The sequence below is a fragment of the Nuphar pumila genome, chromosome 16 (genome assembly GCF_984573655.1).
Source record: "Nuphar pumila chromosome 16, dmNupPumi1.hap1.1, whole genome shotgun sequence".
NCBI classification, from domain to species: domain Eukaryota; kingdom Viridiplantae; phylum Streptophyta; class Magnoliopsida; order Nymphaeales; family Nymphaeaceae; genus Nuphar; species Nuphar pumila.
Window position 1 is genome coordinate 72,097,117 of NC_143264.1, and position 22,888 is coordinate 72,120,004.

The following is a 22,888-nucleotide window of genomic DNA, read 5'->3' on the forward strand; positions in this document are numbered from 1 at the left end:
TTTTTATTTTTCTCAATTATCAGCACATGTGATTGGAAAATAGTATAGAACAGATAAAAAATGCATAGACGCACCTGTTTCAGTTTGTACAACATGCTTATATTCTGGTTTTAAAATGCAGAAACGACAACCCTAAAAGGGTTTTCGGTATTAACTCAAAACATGAAAGTTACAGGTTTATGTCTCGACTTTCCAACAACTATAAAATGTAAGATTTTTATGTCGAATCAGAGAGATACAAATTTGAGAACAAAGATTATTTTACAAAAAAACAGTCACATATTTTAAAGAAAATTCACTTATATTTAGGGAACAAAAAATGATTGTACTATAGGAGTAATTTGATATGATTTCCTTAAAACCCTATAATTTATGATATTCTCTCAATGTCTAAAATCATAAATATTTGACATTGTTAGAATACTTGATCATGCATAATTTTATGCATGGTTGTTATATGTTTATATGCATGATTACGTGCGATAAATGTTTAAAAATGCTTGTTTGCTAAGGGTTTTATTGAGTTTTATCAAATTATAATTTAAGCAAATTTGAGTCCTCTTTTAGCCTTTTTATAGAATTGAATAGGTTTTTTGAAAATGAAGTCTTTTAAAATATTTGCAAAATCTTTGAATTTTTTATGAAAATTTTCTAACAAAACCTAATTAACCCTAACTTCTAATTATAAATAGGATTCTTTAGAAGAGGGGGACATTTTTTCCTCTGGAGTTCATGCCCCCCTTCCTCTGCCTCTCTCTCTTCCCTCTCTTCCTATCGGTTCCTTCCATGTTCTTCCTTTCTTCTTCCTTCTCTTCTCTTCTTCTAAACCCTTTCATCATCGGTATTTTCGTTCTTTATTCATCGAGGAGGTGTTTGCAACAGGTAGAATGACCGCTTCTTCTTCTCAACCTCTTCATCGAAAGCGGATCCTACAGTTTGCTTCTTCTCCCTCATCTTCATAGCTTTTAGGATCATTGCATGCATTACAGTTAATTTTTTGCATTTTCATGGCATATTGCATCATCTAATTTTTATTCAAGTGTTTTTTTCATATTAGAATAATATACATGCATCATATAAGCTAGATTTAATTTGTTTAGTGCTATTCAAAATTTTTACTTGCTTGTTTATATAGCCTAGAGTAATATTTTCGTCAGCATCATAAAAGAAAACCATAAAATATAGTGATAGCCATACTCTGTCTTCTGCATAGAATAGGGTACGTGTAGTTTTCTTTTCTTTAGTATAGGTTGTTGCAACCCCTCGAACGTAAGAGCAGAACAGACACACTATCAGATTGATCGACGGGCAGGTTGGACGATTTTGGTCCAGCGTGTGCTTGGGATCATAGTACGTGCGCTCTGCTGAGTGTCATCCTCCTGATAAGCTGATTGCAGATCACATATTTCTGACGTGATCTGTAATATCACTTTGAAAACAAGGCACATTTGGATATTAGTTTTTGTCCGTTGTTTTAGTATTGACACCATAGCATAAGCATGTTGATTCAGTCGATTTCTCTTTAGAGTCTAGCTGAATCAGGCCTGCAGACGATCTTAGATCCACACCCAAGTGTATTGGATCGCAGGATTAGCACTGCACTTCTTTATGAGTTGCAGATCTGGGATTGTGAACTATTAAAATCGTCAATCACACATTACGCATGATTGACAGTGTGTGATATTAAGCCAGTGAAACCATTGTGCGTGTTTGACATGGTTCACTTTCTTTGAGCCTGTTTCTTGATATTATTTTTAGGAGTGATTGCATTAACATAGGTTATAGTTTTAGTGTAGTTTTTGTTCTTGTTCTTGATTAATTTATCCTTTAGCTAAGTATAATAATTTTTTGCAATCAGATTTTTTTTTTTATGTTTAGTGTTAATTAGATAATTTGATTCCAGTTCAGTAGCTGATTCAATTGTTCCGAATAGGTTAGTTGGTAGTACCAATTAATTCCTTTAATTTACATAGTAGTTAACAATAAGATTAACTAGTAGAGCTGTATACGAGTTTTGGTTTTTATTCATTAACTAATTAGTTAACTTAGACCAGTATTAGTTTATTGCTTCAAGCTGTCTTCTTGAGTTTCAATTAGATTAGATTAGAATTCTATTTCATGCAGTGTTTAGCTAATTTTGATTCACATGTTTAGTATAATGCATGCTTAATTAGATTACATTTGATTATTATAAGTTCACATCGTTAATGGTCAATTAGTTTCCTTCTAGTTATGATTTAGCCAGCATAGTTCACATTTTTCTTGTTGGAACCAACTTTCTTTATTACACAGTTTGTTAGTTAGTTTCACTATTTTGTCTTATAGTTAGTTTGTTTTTTAGTTAGATTCTCTTTGCTAAATTTTTAGTTCACTAACTCTTAATCTTCATCTAGTTTGCTTTGTTTTGTTTTGTGTTTTTGTTTTGCAGGGAAGTAGTTGATTGTACAGTAAGCCCTCGAAGAGCCCTATGAGGTCCCCTCAAACGGCCCTTTAGGCCCTTCAAGACTAAAAACCAATGATGAAGAAACAAGGAAAAGAGCACAACCAAATGCAAAGAAGGGACTAGAAGCTCACGCATTGAAGATCCTTCTCTTTTATTTTTAGATTAAGATTAATTTTATTTTATTTTATTTTATTTATTAGGTTTGTAATAAAACCATTAATTATTCTTTGTAAGTCCTCTGCAGAGGGCAACACTCATTCTTTTATTTACTTAATTCATTAATCTTTGTTTTTAAGGAAACAAAAGTAGTTCTGTGTGGGGTACAAAAGTACTTATCTCGTTCCCTGAGTTTGACCCAAACTCCACTACTTGTATGAGCTGGTTATTATTATTTGGTGTCTGGCTTTCATCGTTGTTTTTATCAAAAATATTATTTTACAAATCTATTTCATAAAACTTACACCAATACTTTTACCCCTCGTAACTGCAAATTTAGGCAGTTTTGCGATAAAATTGTACCGCCTATCGAATATGTTCAACACCCACTTAAATCCAGAATCACAGGTTTTTTATACGAATTTAGACCTCATGAACTTACATAAATTTATTTATGAAATCTCGGTGAAACTGAAATCACCAATATCGTAAATATCATACTCTTTCGTATATATATTAATATTTTGCAAAAATATATTTATGACTTACCATTATTTTCACAAGTATCTTACTTTTCGCATATATTGAACACTCTCAAATGAAGTTATTTGTGAATTACTAGATATCGCAAATATCGTACTTAATTATTTGCAAAATTATAACAAACATGTAAAATTTCTTATGTTTTGTGAATTTCTCAAATCATATATAAACCCATTGTGGATTTTCGCATATAACATTGCAAATAACAGTGAATGTAAGCAAGTAGACATTCAAATCATTAAAACATTCAAATGTTTTGAAAACATATAAATATATAAACAATGAAATTATATACAAATCATTTAACATTGCAATCAGTTTGAACATTCAAATCATTTAAAATGCAAGAGCAGTGGTTTCAGTTTAAACATTCAACAATTGTTTAAGTTTTACATTCAAATCATTTAAACATTTAATCAATGACATTATATACAAATGAATGATAAACAAACAACTCTATATAAAAATTTATTCATAGAAACATTCAAATGACATTATATACAAATCAATTAGTAAGTCGATGAGTTACAATATTGATCTTTGAATATATACAAAAATACAAAAAACAATCAAATGAATTTCTATGATTGAGTATACTATGATTGCTGCAATCATAGCTCCTCGATGACCTTATTTGCGTTCTCTAGAAGGCCAGCTTGAGTATATATCATATCCTCTTGAGTACGTACCATATTCTTTAGCATGTAGATTTCTTCAAGTGCAAGAGACAACTCTTTCTCTGATCCACTTACGTTATTTTTGTGCTTTTCTTCAACTTTCTTCTCCCCTTGAAAGACCCTCTTTGACATTGAAGAACATGCAACCTACTGGGCAACTATAAAATTGTTATTAGTGGCATGTTTCATGAATGATAAGTTGATGTCTTCACCACCCTCACGTCAGTCTTCAAGTTCGAAGAAGAATATCGTGGGGTAATCTTTTGTCTTATCCTTCGTGACATGCGATAGAAATTTGCTAACTATGCGAGGGCGACTGGTTGATTACTGAACAAACCCAAACTATCAAATGACTCAGTTGGCCATTTGGTGCTCAACTTCATTCATGTTGTGCATCCAAATGTCCTTCATAGCGATGTCTTTAGCCCCCACAACCACAGCGGCATTCTCCTCCTTCTCCAACACACCTTCATAGGAGCATGTGTTTACCTATATTTCTTCTATGGTTAGGCATGCATACATTCATTTATTTAAAATACATATGAAATATCAATAACAATACTTATGTTTGCCCTAGTCAGCCTATGAAGCGATGCAATGTAGTCAACATGTGATATGTGATGACCCACCAATCTTTGATCACGTCTCTCTTTGCTACATGACCGACTCCACATTGTTGCACATAAAAATTCATGGGCAGCGTCACACGTATAGGGCCTTTTAATGGATATGTGCTCCCATATCCAAACCTTCATAACAATTATTAATACATAGTATGTATGAAAACACAATATGAAAGTATAAGAATAACTATAAATAAAAAAGTTTAGATACAATGAAGGAATAAATACCTCCAACAACACCAACATCTCAGCAAGGTTTTTTCTTCTGCTCCTCGTGCTACTCAAATTTTCATACAGGTGTGCAACTGTGGTTGCTCCCTATGTGTATTCAACGCAATCCAGGTCTTCCAACAATTTGATGTAAGATGCATAGACCAAATTTCCACCAGTGTCGATGAATAAGCATGAGCCAAAGAAGTATAGCAAGAATGCTCTTACCGTCTTGTCCATCCTAGTATTGCCCTTCTCTCCAATACACGGTAGTTTTACCTTCATCTTTCTCGCCTTACTAGGGTCATAATTACTCCTAAGCCATGAAAACTTGATCTTATTAGTTTTGAACACATTATCATATCCTTACAAATAAATATCACACAATTGCTTAAAATTTTTCTACCGTTGTTCCCTAACTAGCTCTCCATGGCATTTCAGTCTGATTATTCGTGTCACATCCTCTAACGTGATGGTCATCTTAAGATCTTCAAACTGAATGTGTTAGTTTCTAGATTCCAAAATTGCACAACAACCTCTAAGAGGGGGTGATTCATTTTCTATGGTGTGATTTTAAAAAATTTGCGAAAATGCATTCATCAAACAACTACTTTGCTTCCTCCATTAGTGTTAAAAACCTTTGGTGTGGTTGGTTTCAATAGAACTGATGCGTGCAGGATCTTGGTTCTTCTGAACCAATTCATTGAGAATCCTGCAATCCAAATTAATTTTACTCAAATCAGTTAATTTCAATGAATTCATGTATAGTAGCAATAACAATAGCAATATATATATATATATATATATATATATATATATATAATCAATGTAATTCAGCAATTGCAAAGATTTTTTATATTTTGCATATATACATGAGAAACTAATCAATTGCATTCATGTATAGTAGTAATAACAATATATATATATATATATTAATTTAATCAATGAAATCAATCAATTATAATGAATTTTTATATTTTGTACACATACATAACAAACTAATCAATTTCATTGATATATAATAGCAATATATATCAATTTAATCAATGAAATCAGATAATTGCAATGAATTTTTAGATTTTGAATACATACATGACAACTAATCAATTGCATTCATGTATAGTAGCAATATATATATATATATATATATAAGCAATGAAATGAGTCAATTGTAATGAAGTTTTATATTTTTCACATATATATAACAAACTAATCAATTGCATTAAGATATAATAGCTATATATATATATATATATCAATTTAATCAATAAAATTAGTCAATTGTGACAAATTTTTACTTGTCCATGAGCATCGTACTTTTTTCCCCACGGCAACCTCTTCATTGAAGCATACACTTTTTGCTGCACATGGAGAGCAACAACAAACTCTTAAGCAGTGTGTGCATCCAACCCGGCCACATGACCCTCGCTTACATGTACTTCCTGAGGAGGGTTGATATTAACCTCAGCCACTTGGTCAGGTATTTCATCTGACCTCTCAACATTGCCACTACATGTGGCTGCATCTCTAGCTTCATTTGTCTAGGCATTGAGGTTAGCAACAACCTCATAGCTAGCTAATGAGTCACCCTCCCCCTCCTTAGATGCTTTTGGGATGGGAGACAAGATTGTGCCAATAAACTGCTTAACTTTTTTTTACATATTCTGCCTTAGATACAACTGTATGTGATTATTAATTGTGTATTTTTTATGAAAAATGTCAGACACTCATATTTTTTACAATGGATGTGGCTCCCTCTCTACCCACTTATACACACTAAGTCGTGATTTTAAATTATCAGAATGACCCAGTTTATACATCTTTATTGACTTTTGTTGTTGTGCTTGAGAAATTTCAGATGACATGGGTGTGGTCCCCTTCGACACGGTCTTCTTCTTATTGGCCATATTGTATTAATAAACATATTTAAATTTCCGTACAATAACAATATAAATTAACAAGCATTGCAAAAAACAAACAACATATTTGTGTTTCAAAAAGCATTTCAAAAAAAAAAGGTTTCATTTATTCAGCCATTAAACAAAATAAAACACAACCATTAAACAAAATGGAAACATTGTTTGAGTCATTCGTTAAACAAAATGAAAATATTGCTTGATTCAGCCGCTAAACAAAATGAAACACTATTTGATTCAACCATTAAACAAAAGGGTACACTGTGCTTACCGAAAAACACACCGTTGATGGTTCAACAACGATAAAATGCCTTCAATGAATAGTTGCCAAAAATAATTGTAGAAAATATTTGACGAAAATAGTTGCTGGAAGGAAAGCAAGTTGGGGACCACTGGTTGGAGACAAAAGATAAAAAAAACCTAGATTATGCGAAAATAATCAGGTTGGGGACAACAACAGATTTATATATGATTCGAGAAAATACTTTGCAATAAATAAGCAATATCGCATATGTGTCATGCTTTCGCAATTTTGTGATATAAGGCGATTCATAAATTATGTTGTGAGAACATGCAGTATATATGAATAAGTAAAATATTTGCCAATTTAGTGAGGTTTCATAAAATGAAACAGTGTTATAAATTTATGCAATATCGTGTCCAATATGCAAATAAGTAACATATTTGCAAATTTGGTAGTAAGTACAGTTTCACACAAATTTATGCGATTTCAGGAAGTATATGCGAAAAGTATGATATTTGTAAATTTAGTAGTAAATAGAGCTTCGCACATATATTTTTGCGATTTCATGAAATATATGTGAAAGAATATGATATTTGCAATTTTGGTGATTTCAATTTCACAGAGATTTCACAAATAAATTTATGTGAGTTTGTCAGGTCTAAATTCACATAAAAAACCTGTGATTTTGGATTTAAGTGGATGTTGGACATATTTAACGGGCGGTATAATTTTATTGCCAAAATGCCTAAAATTCACAATTGCAAAAGGTAAAAGTGTCCTAATGATGTTGGATATTTGTGATTTTGAACATCAAAAAAATATAAGAAATTGTAAGGTTTTTAAAAAATCACATCAAATTACCCATACAATAGTCATTTTCCGTTTAGAAAATCGCATGTATGAAAGGTAAAAAAGTCTTTTTGAAACTAGATATTTGTGGTTTTAAACATGAGAAGAATAGCAAAAATCATAGGGCATTTCAAAAAATGCATCATATTTATCGTCCTTGCAATAGATGACCAATTGATGTTGGGATGAGACCTAAAAGGGAAAGGCATCTTCACATTAGGAGTCTTCACACTTCACTGGGACCTCTTCACATTGGATCTTGAATTCATGTTAGACCCTAAGTCTGGATTAGCTGGATCAAGATCTGTTTGTTACCTCTTTTTCTTTATTTATCATTTTTATTTAGCTTTAAGTTGCCTGAAGAAGTTTATAGAAAACAAGTCCTCTAAAAAGATGGCCATACGGATAAGAAAATAACCCAACCATGAGCCCTATGAAAATAGTGGCCCAACAACTGACCACAAATTGTGTAATTGCTTATCCAAAAAACAAATTGTTTGTTATATCTGGGCCAGTTCATGCACCCCCGACACAAGTAGACATCCTTAGGAATGTCAATGGGTCCAGTTTGTCCAAATCCAAATCAGATTAGTTGGGTTCAGTAGAGCAAGAAGAATCCAATTTAAAAATCAAATTCAGATTTGGATTAATAAGATAATCAGATCCAGGTTTGATATTCTTTCCCCCATCCAACTTCGAATCTATTCTGAATGAAAATCTGATTAAGCTATTTCTGATTAGGATGGATTCAGCAATAACTAGGTCTGAACCAAATCCAACCTGGTTACATCACCAGACATAAGTTGTGCATGCAGTTATAAGCGGATCCCATATAAGGGCCTATAAAGGAAACAAAGAGTAACCTTTGTGAACATGCTGCTATTTCATACTTCAAGTAAGAGCCTCCTAATTGATTAGTTTTTCCTTAATTTATTTGGTTTCCATGAATAAGAAAAATCTGGAAAAATAAAAACAATAATGAGATCATTATATGACAGCTCGTTATGTGACTTCTGCCTCTTGTATTTCCACAAAACCATATATTTCAAGGAAAATAAAAAAGATTAGCACATAAACAGCTTGATTTAGCCTTCGCCTAAATGGATAAACAAATAGCGTGTGGCCCATGAGGCATCAGACACCAAACCCATCTCCAACTCAATAGTCTGTTCCCAATATAAATAAAGGTGACATGAAATTCACCAGAGGAATCACCCATCAGATGCTGTTCCCACAAATGAAAAGCCTGTTCCTCATCATATAAAAGGACCAACAGTACTAAAGACAGTCCCAGACACTAAAACTACAAAAGGCTACCAAAAAGCCAAAGAAAAGAGGGGCAAACTGGTCATATCATCAGCAAACTAGCAGGGATTTTTCATCAAACTTTGAAAAGCTTACAACTTAAATAGGATCTCTGGATACATTAAAAATAAACAAAAGCCTGACAAGTCAATTGCTTTTAAACATTTTGATGAATATTTATAGAGAAGGATCGGCAAAGTAATCTGGCAGAACCTTTCTACCAAGGGAAGCTACCTTCTCATTGTTTCTCCATGAAAAACTCACCATGACCACACAACTTGGCAGGAGGAGGCAATACACCACCATCATGGCTTGTGGATCTTGAAACCAAATACTCTTGGAACGTAGCTCTGTGATGCCTTTTGAGGCTTGAGGTTTCCATGTGTCATCAGAAAGAGATGTGGGAAGGTGGTTCCAAAATAAGCTCCATCAATGTCTAGAGTTGGTTAAGCAAATTTCCATTATAAAAAAGATGGTGCCTAGGATTAGCAGATAAGACAAACATGGATTTGAGAATGAGCAGATGTATCTCCCCCTTATCAAAGCCAAGTGTGCTTTGATCAGCAGAACCAAGAGAGAGAGGATGTTGATCTGAAAGCATTCACAAATGAAAATCATTGATTATTCTACGATCTCAGTTGTTTATTTTGTATCTACTTGATTTTTCTACTTAAAAATCATTGATTAAGCCACATGCAAATTTTTAACTAAGATATCCTATTAATGTTCATACTCAATAACGATTGAGAACCGTTCAAGAATTTGCACTTAAGATGATATTCACACTTTATTGCTTTAAGAATTTTGAATGCACACACACACACACACACACAGACGCGAGATAGGTTGGATTCATAAGATGGCATGGGTAAATATGTATATAAAGTACGATCTTTTGTGCATTATGCATTTTCTATTGATGTGCATATTAAAGTGCGACATTTGTGCATTATGAAGCTGTATCATAAATGTGAAGCAAGCACATAAATGCAAGGGTTGCATACTAGACTCAGGGAGACAGATGAACAGAAGGATACTTCCCTGGTACTTGGACCTGGGGTAATATATATCCTCGCATTTTGGGCAGTAGATCTTCACCGTGCCTGAACGAGGAATGTCTGATTGGCCAACAGGAAGACAGGATTGGCCACAACAGTAAACTCTCGGGCATCTTCCAAAATCATAGTTTTTGTATTTGTCCATCTGTTGAGAGTGACCATTTCACAATATTAAAAAGATATAAAAAATGAGATTTCAGCTATTTCATCAAAATAAAAAAGAAAGAAACCTTACCATGGCAGACATTCCTTTGCTAGTTAAAATATATCGGACATGAATCAGACCATAAAGCATCTCGGCTGCTGATTCCACCAACTCATTTTGCTCCTCAGTAAAAATATCACCTGCTTAGCATGAACCGAAGAATGTTATCATTGCCCCATTGCTTTTTACAAACATATATAGTGTACATACACAAACAGAGAAACAATACCTATCAAAACTATTGTGCATCAAGCATCTACTTGATCTGCACAGTAACTGGAACTGCTACACTAAAATCCTGATACAAAATGTAGAAACAAATAGCATCTGTATCCAACAACCAGGACGCATTTGCTTTATAGAGAAGTTTCTCCAGCCCATCTGGTTCCTTCCTCAACTACTTTGTAAATCCATTTTTCTTTATTTTGTCCGTGGCCAATGTGTAATGCTCTCTCTCTCTCTCTCTCTCTCTCTATATATATATATATATATATATATATATAGTTTTATTTTTAAATTCTGGCCACAGAGATGTGACCTAAGTACTTGATTTTACAGGGATCAGTTCTTGCAATGTTCTATTCTGACACATGGGTAGGTTTTTATAAGGTGTGAAAAATCAACGGTCCAAAATTTTAGTAAATTTCGAGGCTCCAAATATCGTTTTCTTTTTCATCGAAAACACATGATCCAGGTGTCGATTCCTAGTAAATAGACCATGCCAAACACATCTATGGGGTCAGAATAACGAAAAATGCACTGGAAAAGCCAAAAATCCCATTTAGCATGTTTGCATCACTGTCAGAAAGACTACTTAGTTGAAAATCGAGAACCTCTTTTCAAAAACCAAAAAAAAAGGGTAAACCTTTTATGGCTGTGTAATTGAATTATATTAATCATTTATTACTTTTTGAAATATAATATACTCAAATGGATGTCTTACATATGGTACCTAAATACTTTAGAATATGATTCTTACATATGGTACATAAATACTTTAGCACTTTATCTAAAAACAACAGAATGACATTTACTGAGAACTGGATTGGGTACATGTTGAACATGTCTATGTGAAGACTGGTTCTTTTTGGATCTCTTGCCAATGATTCGAGTTTTGGAAGAAAGATTAGGCTCTCATTTAATTGTTCTATGTTTCTCACACCACCGCCTCACACAAGGTAGAACAAATGTTTGTCTGCGAGATCCATATCAAGTAGAACTTGAGCAGTGGACTTGAGAGATGATGCATATCAAAAGACAATAAACTCAACATATATAGTATTACCTCAGAGAGCTCACTCTCAAAGCTTCTTAGGGGTCCATTATTGGGGTCATCTAGCTATCTTGCTTCTTTTCTTTCACCATGCTTTTCAAGTTACCTTTACAGCTCCTGAACTGTGCATAATTTGCACCTCAAGAAACAAGCCCAACATAGAGCTTAAAATACAAGAGAAATGAGAACTCCAAGGTTCTAATGCTCCTTTTCTCGTTTTCTTTTCTTTTCTCTTCCTTTTCTTTTCTTTTTTTCTTTTTGGCTAGACCATGGGAACACCAACCCCACCCCACCCAAAAAAATAAAATCACCAACCACACATTGGCAGGCCTCCAGCTGCCCACCAGGGAAGCAAGGAATGCCCCTGTGGATTTTGAACTCATGGTGTCCCATCAACTTGGTGATGTTCACAAGTCGCTCCTACTAGATGAGTGGAGCTAGGAATGTCAACAGTTCGGGTTTGGGTTGGATATCTGACCAACCAAAATCCGATTAATCAGGTTTGGTACAAAAAAAAAACAAAATCCGATTATAACACCATGTTGGATTCGGTTTTGTACAATCGGATTCAAAGTCAGTTTTTTACCAAGATCCAATCGGATTCTTACGGGTACCATATGGTGTGTACATTTCCAGAAAAAAGAGTTACCCATGAAACTTGAGCAGCAGACCTCATGCACATGAACAACCTTTAATGCTAACCCCTAACCACCCATGCACTTCTGTGCTTATGGTCATTTGCGGAGCGTCATATCTTATAACCACTAACAACGAATCCAAACCAAAGCATCATTTTAAGAAGATTTTGGGACAGATTCGGTCACTTAGTTTTTAGTCGGATTCGGATTATTTTCTTGTCCGTCTCCGAATCCAATAAAGACATCATATTTTTCGGATTTGGTAATGTCTACATGCAACCCAAATTGAACATGTTTACATCCCTTGAGGGCATGCTCCTTTCTTTTCCATATAGGCAACAGATCAGAGCATTCAGACACGTTTTGAGGGCATGACTCTCCTCAGCCTATGGAAGTATGGAACATAAGCTACATCTAATTTGATCATAATAGCACAACCTCACAGATATGTCAAGAAAACAGAAAATACAAATTCCTTCAAAAAAAGTCCCACCTGTGGCCTGACACAGAGCTAGCAGGAAGAAAAATACTCAACTACGATAGTAGGTTGAGTCCTCAAACTAAGACAGCATGCTTTTAGTTTATTGGCAGATGAATTGTTGCGGTAAGGCCAATTAATCTAGCATGAGATACAGGGATGTCATTAAACAATCAAACTCCTAGTAAAACTTGCAGCTGTTATTCAACTGCTTTTCACAACTGAGTTCAAACATTTTGCTGCTTGAGAGAATTAAACTTTTGGTGAATTCTTAACTATGTAACATGGACTCTCCTTAATCCTTGCCACACCCGCACCGACACAACTCGACATGGCTGTGGGTGCGGTTAACATTTCTCAGGTGCGGTCAACCCGCACCTGAGGTAACAAAGGACCTGAAATGGACTCGGTCATTGTTGACAGAGTTCATTTTTGTGCTTTTTGAAAAAACAAATAAGTTAAGGGGAGGGGGGGTTGGTTTGAGGCACATTTCAACCCCACCCCCTATTGCGCTCCCCCTCTTTCGCTCACTGGCGGTGACGAGCTCTCTCTCTCTCTCTCTCTCTCTCTCTCTCTCTCTCTCTCTCTCTCTCTCTCTCTCTCATGTTTTATGACTTTAATGCCTGGCCCTGCAGGGACAGGTGTTGTGTTGGTTTGACGTGAATTGGATCCGGTCTGATTCAGCGTCTCAGATGAAACCAGACCTGGGTGTTGATCCAGATCTCATTCAGTCTGAATGAGACCCCGGTTTGGACCCAGATCTCATTCAGTCTGAAATTAAACTTGGCTCTGGGCTCAATCCTGATTCAGTCTCAATCAAACTTGGGTATGAGTTCAGGTCTAATTTGATTAAAAATCAGACCTGGATCTAGGTCCAAGTCTGATTCCCTTCCCACACCCATTTTTTTTAAGTGCCACAATTGCACCTGCACCTATGTGACACATTCTTACAGAACAATAAATCCTGATAGACCAAAGGCTACTGTAGCTTGCCTCTTTCCTGTAAACAGTGAGTTGCATGATTGCATCCTGTTTCCCATGACACATGCAGGTCTCGTTACAAATTCTAATCATGTTGTGAATGCACATGTGTTGGGGAACGTAACCACAAAAGAAGTGCCGAGCAAAGAAAACATGTGATATTTTAAGGAAGTGCACAAAAAATGGCTGAAAATCACATCCCATTATTCTATTTGCGTGTTGAATAATGACATGCTACTTAGTAGGAGGCTGATGCCAAGCTGGATAGAAAAGTTGGACCATTAAAATGGGCCAGAGGGCTTGGAATTTTCCCTGGATCATACTGATCAATTTCACGGTTTTAGAAACAAAGTAAAGTAAAATGAAACATAGCTAAAGAGAAAAAAATCAAAAGAACAATAAAAGATACCACACATCTAAAGAGAATGATTTGTATAATCAAGTTAAACCATAAAGTACCATTTGATTGACAGAAAAGGAATCAAATGAGGTCATGAAATAAAAACAGACAAAAAGTGAACTCTATGAAAGCGACATAAGAATAAAAAAGAATAAACTGCCTTATAGCAACAAAAAAGCTTACCATGAGATGACTCCACATCCAAAATCAGATCAAGAGCATAATCATAATAAGGAACTTGGCTGCTTAACCCACAAAGGTTGAAATCATCTTGGATATATTCATCATCAACTTCACAAAAGAACTCATTGCCCCGAAGGCTACAAAACCATGAGATCCAAGAGGTATCATCTACATCTGAGCCACTGACATCAGATTCTTCACTGTCTGTGTCTGACTCCTCTGAGAACAAGAGACAAGATATCAGAACCATATATCCAAGAGTGGTAAACCAAAAAAATGCCAAAAAACGGAGGAAAATATGTAGAAGACGAATGGAATTCAACCATTACAGTATAAGAAAACTTGTTAATTAGCATCAATTATTTAAACCAAGCAGTAGCACCACAGGAAGCAAACATATAATATTTAATGTCCATTTATCTACCAATTACATTTATCCTGGGATAAGTTCTGGTTAATGGCTAGCTTATTAGAATACCCAAAAAGATGACAGGCTAAACTGTTAAGCCTAAAAATTCGAGAACCGTAATCTATAGGAAATCCGAGCTTATCAAAATGGATGCTTTTTCACAGGCCATCATAAGGAACATCATGATGACCCACACACTCATATCATGTGGGCTGAGGGCTCTCAAGATCATCTATGAGGACGTGTGTCTGACATATTATTTTTCCATTGGGTTGACAAGCTGGTCGATAGACTGATGAAGAAAAAGCATGCCAAACGTGCAACCTCATCTGTTTGAAGGATGATCTTCAGAAACCAAATGACATTATATAGCGAGACATCATTATCCACTTTCTAGGAGGGATGGGATGCAATTTAACTGAAAATAGAAAGGATTGAAGACCAGCAGTCGCAGACCAATATGCCACCCATCTAGATGGTCCTCTGTGATAGTGCAACACAAAGCATTTGACAATGAACAAAATCATTGATGGTGTAATATAAAGCACTTCATAAGGTATAAAATCATCACAATTTAGAATTGCACTTGTTCAAGTTCTTTTGCCTTTACCTAGGCAACCAAGAGACTTCCATCATTTAATATCTATTCCACAAAAAACATCTCAATGACAAGATTTTGCAAACAATGAGCTCAAATTCATGGCCAGATCTTTGAAGTTTAAATACTGATCTCCATATCCAAGCCATTTACATAGTGCAGCTGCATAAGATAGGGCGTTATGTGTGTGTGTGCATGCACGTGCACGTCCATAAGGTGGATGAACACAAGACGAGCTCAATTTCATGGCCAGAGTCTTTGAAGTTCAAAAATTGATCTCCATACCCAAGCCATTTACATAGTGCAGCGGAATAAGATAGGGCATTATGTGAGCATGTGAACGGACGTGCACATTCATAAGGTCAGGATAAACACAAGACTTAAACTCATAATTTTCTGGTTCCTTTTGAAGTTCACTTCTATTTGCTTGGCCAGATGATGTCAGTAGCAGAGTTACCGGAAGCGCCTAGGTGCATGGGGAAGCGTGCTTCCCCGAAGCGCCTAGGCGCATGGGGAAGCACGCTTCCCCGAAGCGCATTTCGGAAGCGCAAAACGTCACACTTCTGAAACGTGCAGGGAAGCGTGTTTTTTTGGGAAGCGTGCTTCCCAAAAATGGGAAGTGTGTTTCCCTTTTATGGGAAGCACACTTCTCATTTATGGGAAGCGCGCTTCCCCCCACGCTTCCCCATTTTTTCATTTTTTTTTATTTTTTTTTCGCTTCCCCCTCGCTTCCGGTTCGCTTCCTAGGTCGCTTCCGAGATGATTCGTAATTTTCTTCTAAGTCATCCCACGCTTCCCGCTTCCTAAATTTTTGAAAGTGCCTCGCTTCCCGCTCCCGCTTCCCGTATCACTTCCCGCTCCCGCTTCCCCGACTTGTAACTCTGGTCAGTAGGCACCTGTATTTTCTGGTTTAACTCTGTCCAGGAAGTGTGTGTGTCGTGTGATACGAGATACACAAACTAAGTGTTCCTGTGACATAGCATAAAAGATATTAGACAAAAGAATAGACTCAGAATCTGTTACATAGGTAAGGGCACGGGTGCAGGTTCGAATACGTTTTAAAACTTTTAAGATAGGTGGCTATCTTTTCAAGAAATTGCTTAAATGACCGTTTATGTCACCTTTTTCTTGCTAAAGTTACTTATTTGGCCTTAACTATACTATAACTACAAAAAGTAACACAAGGCCGCCACATGAGCAATTTGTTGAAAAGATAGGCGCCTATCTCAAAAATTCTAAAAAGTAGGCAGTTAAACATAATTTTGCCATAAGTTAGGTGACTATGTATATTCCCTACAATTTAAACATTTTTTGTCGATTTTATTAATAACTTTGAGTAAAAGTTGGGGTACTTTTGTAATTTAAACAGTTTCTCTTTCTATTAAAAGAGGATAGTGTGGGGTATTCATTTACTAAATGGGGGGTGGGGTGAACAAATCCTCTCTCTCTCTCTCTCTCTCTCTCTCTCTCTCTCTCTCTCTCTCTCTCTCTCTCTCCTGCCAAGCGGGGGCAGGATGAGGGAGAGAAGTTGCCATCGCCGGATTGTGCTTTAGTTCCACCACTTTAACCAAGCCAAAACTTGAAAAAAGAAAAAGGAGGAGTTTCCAGTATCAGGTCTGAGTCAGGTTCTAGCCAACCCGACTCAACATGTACCCAATACTCATACTAGTGTTGACTCGGGTACCTAGGGTACACAAGCATATCCATGTTACATGGCTCAAAATGAAAGCATTTCTGATGTGACTAATAGGGTGAAGTATCAAATCTCCAGTAACTATATTTATTTTTACCCTTGTATAGAATTAAAACAAGATTCACCCAAATCAATATACCATATTTTTCAATCATCCTACTTGATACAAACCAGCCAAGTCTGCCAATAAATGCTCCTTCGGATTTGACAAATAAATGTTATGTTCTTGAACCTTGTCGGTGCATTCATCGTCCCACAAAATTACCTACCGGATTATAAAGATCATCCTTGTCTTAGTTGTAAAAGGCGGTGCCTAAGCTGCCTAGGCAGGCTAGGTGTAGAGCCACCGCCTAGGCTTATGGGTCTAGGCGGTATGGCCCTGTTTTCTGCTTATCGTAGGGCATGGTTGTCATCTTTTTCTTTTTTTGTCTTCTTATTTTTGTTGTTCCTCCCGCCCCAAACGCTTTCTTTTTTCTTCTCTCCTTTTCTTCTTCTTCTTTTAACTTTCTTTTTTACCTTATTTTTTTCTCATTTTCTTCCCCCCCTCCTTTCACCCCTCCACCTTTTCTCTTTTTCTTCCACTTCTTTTTCTTCCTTTTTCCCTTTTCATTTTTTTTAAATGTGTTCCTTCTTTTTCCTTTTTCTTTTTCCCTTCTTATTTTTTCTTTTTTCTTCTTATTCATCTTCTCGACGCTCCACTCTCTTCTATATGTGTGCATGCACACACAGACACACACACAGTTTTATGTTCAATGTTATGCAATGTTGTTAATTTTGTAATATGTTACACTGAATTACACACTTCATAGTTACAATCATTTGTTTGTTACTAAATTTAACTATTTATTGTAATATCTCTGTTTTTCTTGATGTTTTATTTTTTTAGTCCCCCCAGGCTCCGACTAGTCCTTTTAAGAGTCATACACCTAAGCTTTGACTAGCACCTTTGACAACTAAGATCCTTGTACCAACAACTGGGCTTCATGTGTCTCCCCTTTTTACAAATATGATAAAATGGAACGTTTCAACCAGTATTATCATTTACAATGTGCAAGGTCATAGGGAAAGATAAAATATTGTCTTGGCGTTAACACCTCTTTCTCCTTGGAAATGACCATGTCCTCTTGAGAAATAAAGACCTGGTACCAGCAATTAAAATGTCATGGGAATCTCCTAAAATCTTGTTTCTCTTCATAAGTTGTTCGAGGTGGTCTCATATTAGAGCAGCTTAGCGGTAAAAGCATGATATTCAAGTTCAATCCATATAATTTTTTATGAAACTTATCCCTGTTTGATACTCTTTCAGATACCATAGCCAACTAGTTTGTAATGGTCTTCAATTTGTTCAAATACCCTGTTATCAACAACAAATTCTTTCTCAAATCTTGGGATGCTTATGCATAGCACTGGAGATGTTCCTTTGCAGTATAATCACCAAGATACCAATCAATATTTGTAGAAAAGCAATCTATGGTCAGATGCAACCAGGAATGGAATCAAAATATTCTTAATTCCATGAAACAAATTTCTTAAATCTAAAAGTAGAACGAGTTATGCTCCTATACAGATTCAACTCATGTAACAGAGAATATAAGGTAAAAAATGCTTGATCAAGGCTTGGTGCTTGAAGAGCATCTAATCAAGCTTCCACTTTGGTTTCCCTCAACTGCTGTAGTATCTGCATAAGTCTTTATTCTTAAAATAACAGAATTCCATCAATGTCCATGAAGCTCAGATTCACCATCACTTATTAATTTATCATAACATGTAGCACTTTACAAAACTTATAATGAGAAAACCACCTGCCCAGCAGCTTCCATTCAAAGTTCTAATTTCTGCTGTGCACTCCATAACCCTTCACAAAGTTGATGAAACTAAATTCTGTCAAATCAATGTTCACATAATTCAGTATATGCCTTGAGGTTTAAGTGTCGCCCTGTGGCTCATAAGTCCTAGCTATGCATTTACTGGTTCCCATATAAGTAAAAGCCTTCCCAGAAAATGGCTCCTAGCTGAAACACATTTTGTTGAGATAAAACTAAGTTTCAACCATTGTGGTTGGAGTGCAGCCTGGGTGGTTAGTGTCTGATGATTTTAAAGCTTCTGTGTACTCCTTATTCAACTACCATGTAAAGAAAGAAGACTATTATAACATGAATCCCAACAATTTCCTAACAAGTAACAACTATTTCTTTCATAATGAAGTTGACATAATATGTTTTTATAGTGTGTGTGTGTGTGAGAGAGAGAGAGAGCAAATTACAATAAAGAAACCAGACATCTCAGTGTCAAGTCCAAACACAGAACATTATACTATGATAGCTTTCATGATCAGCTAAAAATTAAAAACTAAAATAAAACTGTGAAGCCAGCAATGAAACCAAAGTGAAAAAAAGACTAAGCAATAAGCATCTTCCTTCCATGCTTGTGTGTCATCTCTCACCAATCCAATCTCCATGTATGCATGAGAAGGCACTCAGATTTATTGTCATGCACTTACCATGAATATGTAATGAAATCAAGCGGAAACAAAATCATAATGTGCATAAGCACAAGAACAAGTCCTACAAGGAACAATACAAATGCCAAAGGCAATACAAAAACACCTAAGTGTATACAATGGCTACAAAGAGCCTAAATGTGCACAAGCACAAGTCCACAAAGGGACAATACACAAGTCAATCAATGGCAAATACATGAGACCATAAGAGGTACCAAAGAGCATACACAAAAGAACACAAAAAACATAAAAAATAATAAAATTCATTGAGATAGAATGCTTAGGAAAGCATTAACCAACAAGAGTGGGTTTTGACCCATTTATATAGGCAGCAATGTAAAGCAAAAAATGAAATGGAAAAAGAACAAGCAAGAATGTACCATGGTGCATATTCCCATACACATCCACTATGAAAGCCACATGAAGTCACTTCAACTAGTTGAATATCCATCTAATGATTTATTCATGTTAAAAAGTCACGTTCATGATAAGAAAACTAGATCATTTACCACATCACATTACAAAGGCAGCATCACTACCTGGAATAACTTACCACCTCACAAGATCCAAACCATTACAAAGGACATCACCATCTGGAGTCACGTATTATTGACATCTAAAGTATTACCTTGCATAAAATATTTATCCTAAAATGTCCAGCTAAACTAGAACCATGTATATCTTCAATATTAAACACCCACTCTCATCAAGACCACATGGAGCAACTTACATGATCAATTCAAGATACTGATTTATGGATGACACGCAAGCAGCACTTGTTCCTTTAAACAAGATCAATTACTTATAACTTGCAAGCATATTAACTTCAGTTATTGTTAACAAACAATAAAAACAAATAAATAAGTTAAAATAAGCACATTATATGAAGCAGATCAATAATATCAAGGACTGGATTGCTGAAAGAGAATATCCCAACAACAGATAACCAAATTGTCAAATATCATGTGGGAGAGTAATAAATCTCTCAACTAGCAGAGTTTTGACCCACAATTATGATAAAAATATGAGTACAATGTCAAACAAGCTCCAAGGATATAACAGAAAGCATACGAATACATATAGATTCACAGAAAAATAGCAAACATACAGGTTCCATAAAGAAGGAAGATGCTGATGATACAAAAAACGCTGAATTACATGGAGTTGCCAGCACTTATGTCATCTTGCATTGAAATGGTTCATCAATGCCAAGAGCATATGTGCATATAGGGAAACAGTCCCCTCAAATATGCAACCGACCTCAATCACCCACAATAATATCTTTCGTAATTCATCCTTTTTATTCATTAACTTTAGTCCTATATGCATCTGGTTATACTATGAAAACCACATAATCATCGTGTTCATTTTGTGACAAGAATCAGAAACACACTGAAATTCTATCATAACCACCACCACCACCAAGAAAGAATCCACGTGTAAAACCTGTACTCTCTAGAATCTAAGAACAATTTTGCAACAATTGAATGATTTAACTACATAAAAAATTATAGACAATTCATCTTATTCTTTTAGGTTTAACTTTGCTTCAAGGTAAGTCATATAACAAAAAACACCCATAAATGCCAAATCCACAACTGTATTTGTTGTTCTTGTGGCTGTTGTTGCTTCACAACAAATTAAAAAATGAAAAAAAAAGATTCAATGGAACAAAAGGCTGCAATCAGCACACTAAAACGATAACTTGGCTGAATCAAAATCAGAGACAACAAGAAAACAAATACAATTTTACACAATGGGAAAGGAAACACAAGAAGAAAAGGAGAAGAACAAACCATCAGACAGTTTGCTCTTCGAGAGGGAGCCCGACCTACCGTCCTTGTGTTCGCGCCCATTCCCAGCATTCATCTTTCCACCGGACGTCGAGGGGACCGAAACCCGATACTTATCCTTCCCGTTCATCCCCTTGGAGGTCGACGGCGACGTCTTCTCGAGATGTTTGTCCAACGCATCGTTGATCCGTTTCCGGTCGAGAGGGTCACGCAGAGTGAGGTCGGACCTCGACGCCCCCGTTCTCGCTTCCGATCCCACACTCCGCTCTTTGTACATGACCCCTCCTCTATCTCCTCTCCCTCTCTTCTAATCCACAAGCCCTAAAATCTCTACCTCCATCAACACCCCACCAAGAAGAAACCCCTCCCCAAAACGAGAACCAATCCGAACCACCTACATAAGACACCAAAAAACCCGAATCACACGCAGGACGACGAAATCACGAAAATAGGAGACACCCACATCAAGAAAACGCAATAAAATCAGAGATTTCATGATTCCACGACAGCTTGTATCGCAAAAGCACCGAAAAAACGATGAGAATAAGAAGGAAAGAAGAGATTCCTCCTTTCCTGCGTTTTCCTTAGATTGATTGAGCTGTTTGGTTCTGAAGATTAGCGGGTGAACGATAGCGTACCTTTTTCATTCGATTCCCACGAGTGGGAGGAGGGGAAGAGGAAGAGGATTTATTCCCAGGACGAGGAGCGAAAAGCAAACCCCAACAAACAAACACCCTTCATTTTTATTTCCTGCGTGCCTGCGGAAGCACACGTGCGATCTGTGTTATGATAACTGGGCTTAGTCTCCAGGCCCAACCTGAGCCCTTTAAGCCTGACCTAGTTAACGGACCGGGCCAGTCAGGCACTATTTATTTTGAAAACGGGTCGGACTCGTTTTGGACTCGATTACTTTATCAGACCGAACCAATCTTGAATTTAAGTGAGCCGAGGCTGCAAATTGCAGCCCTGGCCTGACCTGTCATCGACAATGAGACGGTCCTAATTACTTTATTGGGCCAGACCCCACCCAACTTTATTCAAGCCTAGGCTTAGGGATGCAAATGGTTCCGAAACAGTTAAATACATGGAGATTCAGGTCAAAACCGGATTCAAAACAGCCCAAAATTGCAAAACCTTCATCTTGAATCCGACCTAGGCCGTAAAATGCAGACCAAGTTGACCCATCATGGGCTGAGTACCGGACGTCGGGTACCTGACCCGATGTCTACCCGTAGTTATCGATTGTACATATATCTTATTGGAAATGAATCTATTTGGCTAGGTTTGACTTGATAGAGGGCTGACAATGGGTCAGGTCTATGTTGGATATTGGATACCAAGTTTGGCTAGATCTGGTACTTGTCATGTTAGTAACACTCTAGCATAAACTCATAGGTGCAAGTTCTATATGATAAAGCATGTGGATTTGGCACATTCCACTAGTTAGCACTTCCACTTTTAGATTGAGGATTTTGATGTAAAAATGTGATTTTTGAGAAGAAGTGAAGACATATATTCTAAACTCTTTGAATTGTAGGGGCAACGTTTGTATTTTGATTTTCTCGACCGGACATAACCCAAACTGAGTTACATGTCATCTGGGCAATGAATTAAATTGGATCATCTGGGAAAGGTAAAATCGGTCAAATCTGAATTCAATTGGATCATTTTTCAATAGGGTCATTTCAAAAATTATTTTTATTTAAATTCCTT

At 36.1% G+C, this 22,888-nt stretch overlaps 1 protein-coding gene across 2 annotated transcripts; it reads right to left on the bottom strand.

Annotated features, from left to right (window-relative positions):
- Positions 1-9,014: 9,014 nt before the first annotated feature.
- Positions 9,015-21,889, bottom strand: LOC149813529 (putative casein kinase II subunit beta-4). Of its 2 annotated transcripts, none has more exons than XM_089990699.1 (6): positions 21,814-21,889; positions 21,218-21,569; positions 14,183-14,401; positions 10,260-10,369; positions 10,004-10,169; positions 9,015-9,402 (listed from the first exon to the last, which is right to left on the bottom strand). In XM_089990699.1, the coding sequence occupies exons 2-6, from the start codon at positions 21,450-21,452 to the stop codon at positions 9,272-9,274; spliced, it is 861 nt and encodes a 286-aa protein (XP_089846825.1). In that variant the 5' UTR covers positions 21,453-21,569; positions 21,814-21,889; the 3' UTR covers positions 9,015-9,271. The 2 variants fall into 2 exon arrangements, with proteins under 2 accessions (XP_089846825.1, XP_089846824.1); XM_089990698.1 differs by having other exon boundaries at positions 21,179-21,569.
- Positions 21,890-22,888: the final 999 nt, after the last annotated feature.